At 37.4% G+C, this 13,181-nt stretch overlaps 1 protein-coding gene across 3 annotated transcripts in view; it reads right to left on the bottom strand.

The window, feature by feature from the left end:
* The window catches only part of LOC109426339 (WAS/WASL-interacting protein family member 1), a 69,797-nt gene that overhangs the window by 14,797 nt on the left and 41,819 nt on the right, over positions 1 to 13,181 (bottom strand). For 2 of the 3 annotated variants that reach the window (XM_029858146.2, XM_029858147.2), the window contains exons 3-7: positions 1,880 to 2,214; positions 1,726 to 1,787; positions 695 to 985; positions 450 to 565; positions 18 to 382 (exon numbers count right to left, since the gene is read on the bottom strand). In XM_029858146.2, the coding sequence (XP_029714006.1) occupies positions 18 to 382; positions 450 to 565; positions 695 to 985; positions 1,726 to 1,787; positions 1,880 to 2,214 (1,169 nt within the window). The remainder of the gene's footprint in view (positions 1 to 17; positions 383 to 449; positions 566 to 694; positions 986 to 1,725; positions 1,788 to 1,879; positions 2,215 to 13,181) is intronic. The other variant, XM_029858148.2, reaches the window with a different exon arrangement.

The following is a 13,181-nucleotide window of genomic DNA, read 5'->3' on the forward strand; positions in this document are numbered from 1 at the left end:
CCTAACTTCGCACTTACCGGTGGTGGTGGTGCCGGACACGTCCGATGCGGCGGGAGCGGAGGCGCCGTCGATTTAATACTGCCACTGCTGATGGTTTTGGTGCTAGCGATGCTGAGCTGGCTGTTCGATACGATCGAATTGGAAGATGTGGTGCTGGTGAGCGTTGCGACATTGTTCGCCGAACCGCTGTTGACTAGCTTGGACTTGAGCTCGTCGGCGACGGCACTGGCCACGTTGTTCGCGGAACCGAAGTTCGGTTCCGTCGGCTCCGGTGCCAAACTCATGGGTAAATGCGACAGGTTGGTGTTGGAAACGCTGCGTATCGGAGGCGGGGGTGGTGGTTTCATGGCGGGTGGCTTCGGAGGCGGCGCCGCAGGTCGTCCTGGGTGAGAGAAGATGTTCATAGTTTCAACAATTGAACAGTTGTAGAACAAGATGTAAGTATTTACCTATAGGATTGTTTTGCCTAGCTAACGACTCCGAAGATGTAAAGCTCGATGGTGGACCTCGCAGAGTTCCGAAATGATTTGGATAGTTGGGACCACTCGGTGCCACTGGTGGTGACCTGGTGTGATCATAGCAAATAAACAAAAGTTAAGAAGATGTTTGATCTTGAACCGAACAAAAGGGTCACGAGATACCATAGTACAGATAGACACAAACCACACAGGGAACACACTCAACCGACACTTACCTGGGACTCCGCATGCTGTGATGTCGGGCCACACGACCATTGTTGTTGCTGTTGTTGGCCACGCTCGTGTTGAGCTGCATCCCCGGCGGCTTCGGGGCCAGATTTGGTTTTCCATGGTTCGGCACCGGCTTGGGGCTCGGTTGCGTCTGAGGCACTGAGGGTGCTGGCGAACTGCTGCCGCCAAACAGGGTCGATTTGTTCGGTAGCACACTGAGGCTTCCGATGGGACTAGTGACTGCTGAGGTGGGCCCATTCGAGGGCGACGAGCTTGGCGGGGTCGATGGTGCCTGACTACTTACCCCAGTGGGTGAAGGTGATCCATTTCGAATCGTTCGGTTGATGATGATTTAGGGATGAGCGTTGATGAGTGAACAACCCGAAGAGGAAGTTTTGTATAAACAGAGATACAGAGAAAGAGGGAAAAGAGAAATGTTTTTTGTGTGATGAGAATACTAGCAAAAATTCAAAAGGGGAATGATAGTGTGCTAAGATGAATTGTATTGGATATACTTAGGTGCTAATAGATAAAAAAACTTCTATGATAAATACATTATGTAAACAATAACTATGTGTGATCTTCAATTTATCACAGACTTTTTAAAAATGATCTTGAAACAGTTCTATACTACAATCTATAAAAATTTCAAACATTTCAAGAAGCGAATCTTAATCACATCAACTCTATTTCAATTATCATAGGGCTCTCTGACATACCTACATAAAATCCTTTATAAAAGTTGATATGAACAAATGCCTACGGGGAGGCCCCTTCTAACAACTGAAAGTGGATAAATGCTACAAGCTATCGAATTCTTGAAATTCTAATCTACTCTTAAACACACCGATATGACTCAAATCAATCAAACAATGAACAACGCGCTAAAAACGAACGTCACTAGAATTATGTCACTCTTCAACACACGTAAGCTATAAGGGAAACCCGCAAACACCCTATACTACTTGATCCAACAGCTGCAGTCGATAAACTGTTATCACGAGTCTACACACAAACCTTAGAACGGAAACCGTACCTCTTTTGACTGGAATAGCTCGACTTCCCCAGCGTGTTGTAGCTCGATGAATCATTGGCGTTCTGAAATGACATTCGATATACATTAGGTAGGTATTTAAGTGAAAAACCGCGATCGCGCGCATCCAACAAAGGGCAGCCCCACACACATTTACCTTCAACAGCTGGACCGGGGGTTGCGGTGGGGGTCCTCGGTTCGTCCGTAGATTGCTCTCCGTCACCGGTACCTGGTTGTTGATACTGTTGTTACTGTTTACGATGGCATTGTTGTTGTTGTTATTGTTGTTATTGTTGGTACTACTATTGCTAATGTTCTTTTGCTTCTTGAGCGTCAATTTGGCCGCCAGTTCGTCAGCAAAGTCAACGGCCCCTCCACCGTTACCCCCTCCGCCAGTGCCATTGCCGCCGGCGCCTATCCGGTTGTTGCTTTTGATCGTGTTCTCCGGCGATGGTGACTTATTGCTGATAGTTGCTGATTGTGCTGTTGCTCCTGCGGGAAAAACAGAATAGGGAATGCGTTTTTTTTTGTTATCAGCGTGTGGGCCTGTTGTACAATGTATTCTTAGCACTAACAAGGGGCTTGGCTTTGCGTTTTCAACGCAGGACTAGCAGAGTTGAAGTTGATATATTGAATGAGTCATTTACCTTCGACATTGGAAATATACGTGAATCAAATTACGTAAATTATGTTAATATATGTAAATACATTATTGGTTCATATACACTACCTGTCATAAGTATAGACTCACAAAAAGTATTGCAACAATTGTGCATCACATTGATTCACCTCGATATCCCAAAACCTGAGGACCTTCAAAGATGCTGCCTTTAGCAAAGTTATTCTGATTTAGAGATATCGAGGTAAGTCAATGTGATGCACAATTGTTGCAATACTTTTTGTGAATCTATACTTATAACGGGTAGTGTATGAAAACTTTTTAACAGAGAACCTTGAGAAATCTTTCCAGCAACACATTCAAGGACTTTTCAGGAATACCTCAAGCAATTTTGACTGCGATTTCTTCATAGATACGTTAAAAAAAACTTTTTTTGCGAAATTTCATCAGGATTTTGGATAAATTTGTAGTGGTGTTTTTACCTACACCTCCAAGTATTTCTTCGGGTGTGTCTTCCATGAATACTTTCAGGGAATATGTTCAGTGTTATTTTTAGGAATATCTTCACGGATTTTTTTCAGCAACGCTTCCTGGAAGTTTCTCACGAATTCTCTCAGAAGTTTTTGCAGGGATTTCTTCAAGTCTATCTATCTGAATATTTTTAAAGATTGCACCAAGAAAACCTTACGGAATTCATCAATAATATCTCCTAGAACGCTTCAGAGACACTTCCAAGCATTTCATCATTGTGTTTTTTTTCAGATTTTTTTTTGCAGTAATGTCTCCAGGGCTCATATAGCCGAGGCGGTAAACGCACGGGTATTCAGCATGACCATGCTGAGGGTGACGGGTTCGATTCCCGGTCGGTCCAGGATCTTTTCGTAAAGGAAATTTCCTTGACTTCCTTGGGCATAGAGTATCTTCGTGCCTGCCACACGATATACACATGCAAAACGGTCATTGGCAGAGGAAGCTCTCAGTTAATAACTGTGGAAGTGCTCATAGAACACTAAGCTGAGAAGCAGGCTTTGTCCCAGTGAGGACGTTACGCCATGAAGAGAGAGAAATGTCTCCAGTGATACTTCAGGTATACTTTCAAGGAATCATCGCAAATGCCTACAGGAATACCTTCAGCAATTTCTTCTCCAGGAATACTTCTAGAAATTTGTTCAGGAATGCATCCAAAACAAATTTGAAGAAAACCCCTAATTTGGGGATGTCTCCTAATAACTTCTCCTCTGGTTTCAGTTTTGAAGTATACTACCACGGATATTTTTCAGGGATGCGTCAAGGGATTTCTCCAGTGATTCTTCTAGAAATTTTCTCTATAAGAATGTTCAGAAACATTTTCTACAATATCTTCAATAATTTTATCAAAACTATCACCATTAATATCTCCCGAGATTAATTCAAATACAGTAAGGACCCGATTTTGTCAGCCCCATTTTGCGACAAACTTTTTGCTGTCATTATCTTACAGTCAAATTTTAACTAATTTATTATTGTTTATCATCAACTTACAACTGAGATGCAGAACACACAGGGATAAAAAGTTTGAAAAACTGTTTAAGTTTTTGTAGAGAGCGAAACATGTGTTCCGAGAAGAGGCTGACAAAATCGGATCACTTATGTAGGACAATTCACCAATTGTTAACCACTTAAAAAAACAGTTTCTAAAAAAACTTAAAATAAATCAAACTTAAGTAATTCTCACGCAATATAAATGGCTGATGTAAATGACATGACGTAGCACTGATTGTAGTATAGACTGTTTCAGAAATTATAAATACACTAACGATAACCTGCCATTTCAATTTGAGCACAATATCCAAAAAAGTTTCTTCTAGCTCTTATAGTAAACACGCTAACGAAGCAAATAATACCAATTTTGTGGATGTTTCTGGTAAAAGTTAAAAAATAGGGCTCTGTAAACAAGATGATCAAAATTTGAAGTTGCACAAAGTGGTTAAAAAATGTAGCATAGTAGAAAAGAAAAAAATCTCACAGATAAAATATTTAATTTTCAAACACAATAAAAATTGCTGTATCGATAAAAAAAGACATTTCTCGATTGGTTAAAGTAATTTTTACTGGAATATTTGATCAAGAACCACCATTACGGGCCTACTCAAAACAAAAAAATTTGTTTCAAATTTCTCAACAACACCAATAGCAACAAACGTTAAGCAAACGAATGTCTTAATTACTGTTTACTGCATTCGTTTTTATGGTATGACAAGCTTTGTCATCTGAAGGATCAAATGAGCTGAAAAAATAAGTTAGTTTAGATTAAATGCGTTCAGGAAAGCTGAGAAACTGTATGGTAGTTCTTATGTTCCGTAGAAAACCTTAAAAAATGAGAAACTTGATCTCCGAAAAAATGTTGTGGAAATGCCTTTATCGATTTTTTTCAAATTTTGATCAAGGCATTCCTTAGACAACTTGTTGAGAAAGCGAATGTGATAAAAATTTAGATAATTTTTGGTATTTAGTGATAAAAAATGTTGAAATCATTAAAAAACACCTTTGTGCAAATGTAAATTTGAAAAATTAAGTTATTTGTTGGAGAACTCGACTGTTCTTTAAAATATCAAGACAATTGAAAGGAAATATAAAAATATGGAGTACAATATGCTATTCTCTGAAAAAAGTTGGTAAACATCATTAGATCTGTCCATTTAATTTAATAAACAAAGTGTATTTATAATTTCTGAAACAGTCTATAATTTGGCTACCTGCAAAATTGTAATTAATTTGCATTAACAAACTTGATTAAATTTTGACTGCTGATGTCACAAACACTAAACAATTATTGATAAAATAATCTGAGGAAATTGCTGTTACGAAACAAGTTTTGCTACCAAGTCACCAGTGTATAGTTGAAGTACGTTCTTGACAAAAAAAATACACGTTACACGGGTGTTCAAGAATTCCCGTGAGGATAGGTCATCGGATCCAATTTTCCTCTGAAACGCTTTGAAACCCTTGAAATACACTGACGATCTCTTGAAAGTCTCATGAAATCTATTGAAACCTCAGAACTTCTCCAAAACCCCCAGAAACACTTAGAAGCACTTTGAAACCCCTCTGGGCCCCCTTCTGAAACTGTCTGGAAAGCCTCCCAAAAACCCATTTAAACCCATCCCCAGAAACACCTCTAAACAATTACTGAGCGCTCCTTGAAAGCACCCTCAATGCTCCGGAACCACTTCTAAGCGCCTCCTGAAACGCTTTAAAATTACCCCTAACCCCCTAAAACTCCTTGAAATGCTCCAAAGCCCATATAAAACCACTTGCAGCTAGTTTGAATGGATCTTGAAACTCCCTTAAGCCCCGGAAACATATTTAAACACCTTGTACCACTTTGAAACGTCTTTTAAGCCTTAAGAAACATCCCTGAAACATTCTTGAAAGCATCCTGAAACCACCGGAAACTATTTCCAAATCCCTCTGGAACATCCCGAAACGCATTGGGAATCCCTTGAACTTCCTCCTTAAGGACAGACTTGTTAGAATCCCAATATGACCGCCACAATGACCGACTTTGGGTAACTACGCATGATTTCGAGCGCACCTAATCTTCTTATGTTAGGCTTATTACAAGTGAGCAAGCACAAAATTAAAAATGCACTGTTATTTGAAGTTTGCTCCATAATAATTGAGCGCCTGATGTTCTGCAGTGTTGAAGCGGGATTTCAAGACATTTGTCCTTAAACCCGCTCCAACATCTTAAAACGCCTTGATACTGCTCTTAATATCTTTGAAACTTCCTCGGAAGCACTACAAAGTCCCCAGAAACCCCATCTAAATCCCCCCGGAACATTCCTAACCACCTGAAACCTCTAAAACGTCTCCATATACCTTGAAACCTCTCAGAAAACACCATAATATTTCCTAAACCCTCGGAAAACCCTCCAAAACCCTCCTGAAACGCTTCAGTACAAGATCACTGAATACCACCACCCCCACCCTTGAAAGCCCCTTGGAACCACTTAGAAACCTGTCCAAAACACACACAGAAAACTTAAAAATATTACAATATGACAAATATGTAACAGATAACCAGTGTGAATCGTTCAACAGCGAGAATCGGTCAATATTAGGATGGGCTTAAGGATGCGTTCAACATTTGGACTACAGACTTCCGGTAGCTATTTCGGGTGAAATTGATCGACGTGAGGGGTCAAAAACACCACTCTATATTTTAAACATAGTACCGTAAACCGGAGTCAAATTGATCTCCGGGTCGAAATTGTGTTTCAGTTAGATGAACCATACACAGATAAAAATAATGAGATTTACACGTCATGTAAACTTCATTTTAGTCATGTAAACTTAGTGTTATGATGGTTTACATGATATATCATGTAAATTTGTGTTATATGTCATGTAAACTCTCAGAGTCATGCTGAATTACATGACATATAATGGAAGTTTACATGATATTTCATGAACTTTACATGATATGTCATGTAAACTTCTGCGATATCCCACGCTCCAATTATGTGCATCATATGTCACAGAATTTTACACTCTTTTTTCGATCTGTGTACTTTGAAGTGTTTCCATTCAAGTATCGTGCTGTTGGAAGCTGATACTAAACGATATTCGTAAGAAAATTATTTAAAGTGGGCTTTTTCTAACAGAAAACCGACTGATCAATTTCGACCCAGAGATCAATTTGACCCCGGTTTACGGTATTATGCTGTTCGTAGCTGTGCATGCATCGCTCCTGTATGCTATGAGCATCGCCTTCCAACCTGACTGCAAAGACGTAGCCGGCGCCATTATTGTACCGTTAAAGAGAGCCTCTGAAGGTTGGACAATGAGAATGGTTGACCTCTGACCAGTCCCAGTCATTTATTCAATAGATTCATTGTACAACTATCATTGGTTCGAGTCAATCACGAAGTATTTCTAAGCTCTCTTTCTAAAAAAACCTCCAGGAATACTTTCAAAGATTTCTTCAAAACCTGTTATCAAAAGTATCTCCAGATTTTTGAAACTTCTTCAGGAATGCCTCCGTTGATTTCAAAAGGAACGCCCCCAGGGATCGTTTTGGGAACAGTTTCAGGCATATCTTCAGAAATTCAAGAAGCCAGGGCGCGTGGTGAGTTTCTTCAAAAATTATCAATTAATTCAGAGATTTATTCAAATATAGTTCGAACTTCTCTTAGGGTTTTTCCATTAGTTTGTTTAGGAATATTTTTAATTTTTTTTTCCGGTAAACCTTCATTTCAGGGATTTCATTATAGAATACCCCCAAAAATTTCATGCTGTTTTCCATCACAGATTTCTTCAGAAATTTTCTCATGAATACCTCTCGAGATTACTTCAGGATTACATTAGGTTATGTATTCAGCAATATCTCCAAAGATTTCTTCACGAATACCTGCAAAAAAATCCAAGGTTTACCTCCAGATTTTTCCAGGAAAACTATCGAGCAATTTTCGAAAAGGCTGTCCATAAACTACGTCGAGTCTACGTAGTTTCTGGACAGTGCCAAAGATAATATCCAAGGATTTTTCCAGCAATACTTCCGAGGATGTGTAAATAATTAGCAATTAGTTAAAACATACAAATAAAAATATGTTTTTCTAGAATCTATCATTTTTTTTAAGAATTCTTCTGCAAATTGCACCAGTTGCTCCATATCTTTGCTAAAATTCTACTGAAAAATCTTTGATTTCAATATTTTTTAAAAGTTATGTCCATTAATCTTTCTTGGATTAAGAAATTTCGAAATTCTTAGTTTTTACAACAGTTTTACATTTGTGGTTTTGGGGTACAGCATATTTCCCAAAAAATTGTTTCGGAACATTCCCAAACATAAAGCCAAACAATTTTCCCCGCAGAAACTCTGGCAAAAAATTCAATTTTTTTTGGAGGAATTCCTAAAGGTAGCTCCGAAGAAGTCCCTGGAGAAATTCTTGAAGAAAGCTACAGCAGAGTTCTAAAAGGAATCTCTTGGAAATTTTATGAAGGAATCTCTGGATTCCATAAAAAAAATCCCGAAGGAAGCTATAGCGGATTTTCCGAAAGAATCTCTGGATGATTTTCCGAAGAAATCTCTAGATCAATTAACGAAGACATCCATGGAGAGATTCCAAAGGAAATTCCTGCAGGAATTCCCGAAGACATGCGTAAAGAAATTTCGCATTAAAGTCTTGGATAAAGCATCTCTGAAAAAAATCTGGAAGAAATTCCGGAATGAATCTCCGGATTAGTTCCCTAAGGAGTTCCAGGAGGAATTTGCGAAGATTTTTTTTTCAAAAAATTCCTAGCATCCCTGACGAAAACTCGGAAAAAATTCCTTAAATAAAACCAAGTAAAAACTCCCGGAGAAATTGTTACGAAAATGCTTGAACGAATCGCGGAGGAATTCTCGAAGGAATCCGAGTAAATTGACGAATCCATAGAGTATTTCGCGAAAAGATGTCTTAAAGAGCCCTTGAGTTGCTATCTCGGTGACATTCCTGGTGATATTTCCGAAGAAATACGGAAACGACTGTTGTCTCATTCAACTTTGCCAAAAACAGAAAAAGAGACTGATTTGACTTAGATTTAGGAATTTGTCTTGTAATTACCGGATGGTAAGTTTGTATCTCGACGGGAATCTTTAGACACTCATCCCGAAATTCAAATCTGAAGGAATAATGTAGGAAGGAAAATTCCTGAAAGCGATCTAGCACATTTCCTCCAGATGTTTCTTCCGGCAATACTCTAGAAGTTCCTTGCAGGAATTCCTGCAGGGATTGCTTTACAAAACTTTATAAGGCTTCTTTTATGTATTCTAGTCGGCATTCCTTCAAAGTTTCCATCCGCGATTTCTTAAAACGCGATCTCTTTAAAACTCCTATTGGAATTCTTTCAGGGATTTCCTCCCGAAAAAAAATATGAAAGAATATATATTTCTGCAGAGTTTTCTTCAGGCAATCTTGGAGGGAATCCTTCAAAAAATCTTTCGAAGTTGTTTCAGGAATTTCTTCACTAATTCTTTCGGGGATTTCTTATATAATTCTTTCATGGATTCCTGCTCAGCTTTTTGCCGTGATCCTCTAAGAATTCTATCTGGTATTCTCTACGAGATTCTTTCAGGAGTTTCTTCAGGGATTTCAGTCGGGATTGCTTAAGAAAATCCAGAAAGGATTCTTTCACGTATTCTAGCCGGCATAAATACAGGAATTCCTTTTGGTATTCTTCGAAAGATTTCTGTCGAGATATATTCAGAGAATCCAAGTGGAATTCTTTAAGATGTGCGGAGAATCCTGGTGGTATTCCATGAAAGATTTTTTCAGCGATTCCTCTCGAGATTATCTTCGGAATTTTTCCATTGAATCTTGTGATTCTTTCAAGGATTCCTTTCATGATTCTTCCAGATATTCCTGCCAGCTCCTTCAAGCTTTTCCCAATAAATAACATTTTGCAAAAGGTTCATCTCAAGTTCATGCAAGATTTTATTGCCGAAAAAATCATTTTGCAAAACCTGCTAAGATTTAAATAATAACTATTCAAACAAAAATATCCAATAACTTCTCCATTTATAATATTTTTAAAAAAATGTTTATCCATATTGCTTTGCTACAGGACCTCTTTCATGATTTTGTCACACAAAAATTTAAGGGGCGAAAAACAGATTTTTGAAAAAAATGATGCTTTGGTATAGAGTTTGGTATAAGACAAGTTCTTTGGCTCTTCACATCATAATAATTATAATTACATTTTTGTATCCGTCTTAACATATCATACCTACCGGAACACAACATCAACAATTGAAAAGAGCATTAAAATTGTTCTCAGTCGAATAAAATCCCATGCAGTGTATCTATTGATTGATTTATCTTTATTAAAGAGACTTTCAGCCCATGGCTGGAGTGTATCTATAATGCACACGTTATTCTGGGAGTAGTGACATCTATAATAGAAATGCGCGCTTATCTCAAAAGCCAGCATAATGAAGAACTCCCTCGAAGGAATTTTTAAATTATGCCTTGCAGGAATTACAAAAGGAATACTTAAAGGTATCCAAAAAAGGAATATTTGGTGGAAGCCCTGGAGAAATCTCGAGAGGAATTCTTGAATAAATTTCAAATGGAATTCGTAGCGTAATCCCTGAAGGAGTTCCCGCAGGAGCTGCCAAAGGGTTCCAGAAGAAAACTTCGAAGAAAATCTCAAAACAATCTTTAGACAGATTAAGATTCCTTGAGGAATCTCTGAAGGTATCCTCATAGAAAGTCCTGCATGGATCCCTAAAAAAAAACCTTAGGGAATATATATATAGGGTAGAAGCTTCAGTTTTGGCCACCCCGGAGTTTTGGCCATAGTGCGGTATTCAGACTGTAACGATCTAAATTGACATAAATTAATTTTTTACTAGTAGATTCTAATACACTGAAACCTCCATTTAAGTCGATGCATGGCTGATCGAAAAAAATTTTTACCGTGCAGGCAATGACAAAACTATAGACTTTTATATTTTTTAACACTTCTCATGACAAATGAAATTTGTCAAAAAATATAAAACTGTATAGTTTAATCATTGCCTGCACGGTAAAAAATATTTTCGATCAGCCATGCATCGACTTAAATGGAGGTTTCAGTGTATAATAATATGATTGCAGCTGTTAAAATTAAAAAGTGGAAGAAAAAAATAATTTCCCTTAAAAAATCAGATCCCATATATCTATTTTGGCCAGAAAAATCCTTGAATTCCAAGAGTAATGTTTAGCCGGGGCCCGTGGCGTAGTGGCTACACGTTTGCTTCATAAGCAGATGTCCTGGGTTCGATCCCAGCCCCGGCACTTTCGTCAGTTGTTCTTTCCCCTGATAGCAGCTGACACTGACCCTCTTCTGAGCCAATGGCTCAAATGGACCCGGATACTGAGACATCGGCGAATGGCAACCCATAATGGACTCCCAATCGGACTGGAAACAGGAACCACCAACAGCCACATATCAGCTTCCTCGTGCTCATCATTCTACCATGAGAGAGTAAAGCAGCGAAAGCAGCGCAACGGCAACCAGTTGGATAGAGTAGAATTAGAAAATAATACATTTAGGCGCTGTACAAATTGTAATTGGAATTGGAATCGCTCACGCAGTGCCCGAGTGGACAAAAGAGCTGTAATATAGGTTAACCCTCTAATACCCAAATTTTTGATTTTGATCTAAATATCATTTTTCGTCATCTAAAATCGATTTAAACATGTTTTGGAAGATGATTCTTTTTAATTCTCGATTTCGTGAATTTCAGTTTTTGATTTTTCTAATCTTTATGTTTGAACATCCCCACACTTTCATATTTTTCCTGGAAGCCTATTTGGGGTACGGATTTTTTGGGATGAAAACATTTTGAAATTTTGTGATTATTGTTGAAATAATATTTTTTTAAATTTTTTTCACAGAACATTTTATTTTCCGTGTAATTTTAAGGAAAATAATTTTAGAGTGTATTCGATCCCCTTAAACTATTAAACAAGGATAGAATGGTTCGGGAAAAATTTAAAATATGTTAATTGTAGCGATTCAATACAAAATAAACAATGACTTCTAAAAGGTGACCAAAACATCAATTTTTCAATGATTTAAAAAAAATGTAAATACGCTTTAAAATACACTAAAAACAATTTTGAGATGTACAAAACAGTTCTAAATATCAGCCAAAAATATAAAAATTTTGATTTCCTACAAAACGAAAATTACAAAAATGCTCAAACTATACCCCGTCTAAAGGCGGGGTTGGGTATTAGAGGGTTAATTCTCGATTTCGTGAATTTCAGTTTTTGATTTTTCTAATTTTTATTTTTGAACATCCTCACACTTTTATATTTTTCCTGGAAGCCAATTTGGGGAATGGATTTTTTGAGATGAAAACATTTTGAGATTTTATGATTATTGTTGAAATATTATTATTTTAAGTTCTTTTCACAGAAAATTTTATTTTTCGTGTAATTTTAAGGAAAATAATTTTAGAGTGTATTCGATTCCCTTAAACTATTAAACAAGGATAGAATGATTTGGGAAAAATTTAGAATATGTTAATTGTAGCGATTCAATACAAAATAAACAATGACTTCTAAAAGGTGACTAAAACATCAATTTTTCAATGATTTTTTCAAAATGTAAATACGCTTTAAAATACACCAAAACCCATTTTGAGATATACAAAACAGTCCTAAATATCAGCCAAAAATATAAAAAATTTGATATTCCACGAAACAAAAATTACAAAAATGCTCAAACTATACCCCGTCTAAAGGCGGGATTGGGTATTAGAGGGTTAAGTGATTGAAGAATAAAAAAAGAGTAATGTTTGAAGGTATATTCCTTGAAAGAAACCACTAGATTACTCACAGATGAAATTTCAGGAGGAATTCTTTGAGAAATACCAGCAGGAATCTCCGAAGAGATCCCAGACGGAATATTGGAGCAATTCAAAAAAATCCTGAAGAAATCTCAACATGAACTCCTGAATTCCGGATGTTGTTCCAAGAGGAATACGAAAAATAATTATTGAAGGAATTTCAAGGGGTGTTCCTGTAGGAATTCCAATAGGAATTCCAGGACGAATCACTAAAGACATAAATTTATTCTACAACTACGCCTTGCCATAGTATTTATTTGCAATTTCTCGGTTGACTTCCAACCAATTTAGGATATTGGTTCCCTTATTAAGGATGTGGCTCCCATTTTCATCCTACGAAAAACAAAGGCGTTGTTGGTTTTGTTTTATATTTTTGTATTGGGAAATTTTCTGTTAGAAGTGAGCACGCATGAAAACAAAAAGAACGGAATCAATCGGTGCCATAATTCCCTGTTTCCGAATAGGATGAATATGGGA

The sequence above is a fragment of the Aedes albopictus genome, chromosome 3 (assembly GCF_035046485.1).
Source record: "Aedes albopictus strain Foshan chromosome 3, AalbF5, whole genome shotgun sequence".
Taxonomy (NCBI): Eukaryota; Metazoa; Arthropoda; class Insecta; order Diptera; family Culicidae; genus Aedes; species Aedes albopictus.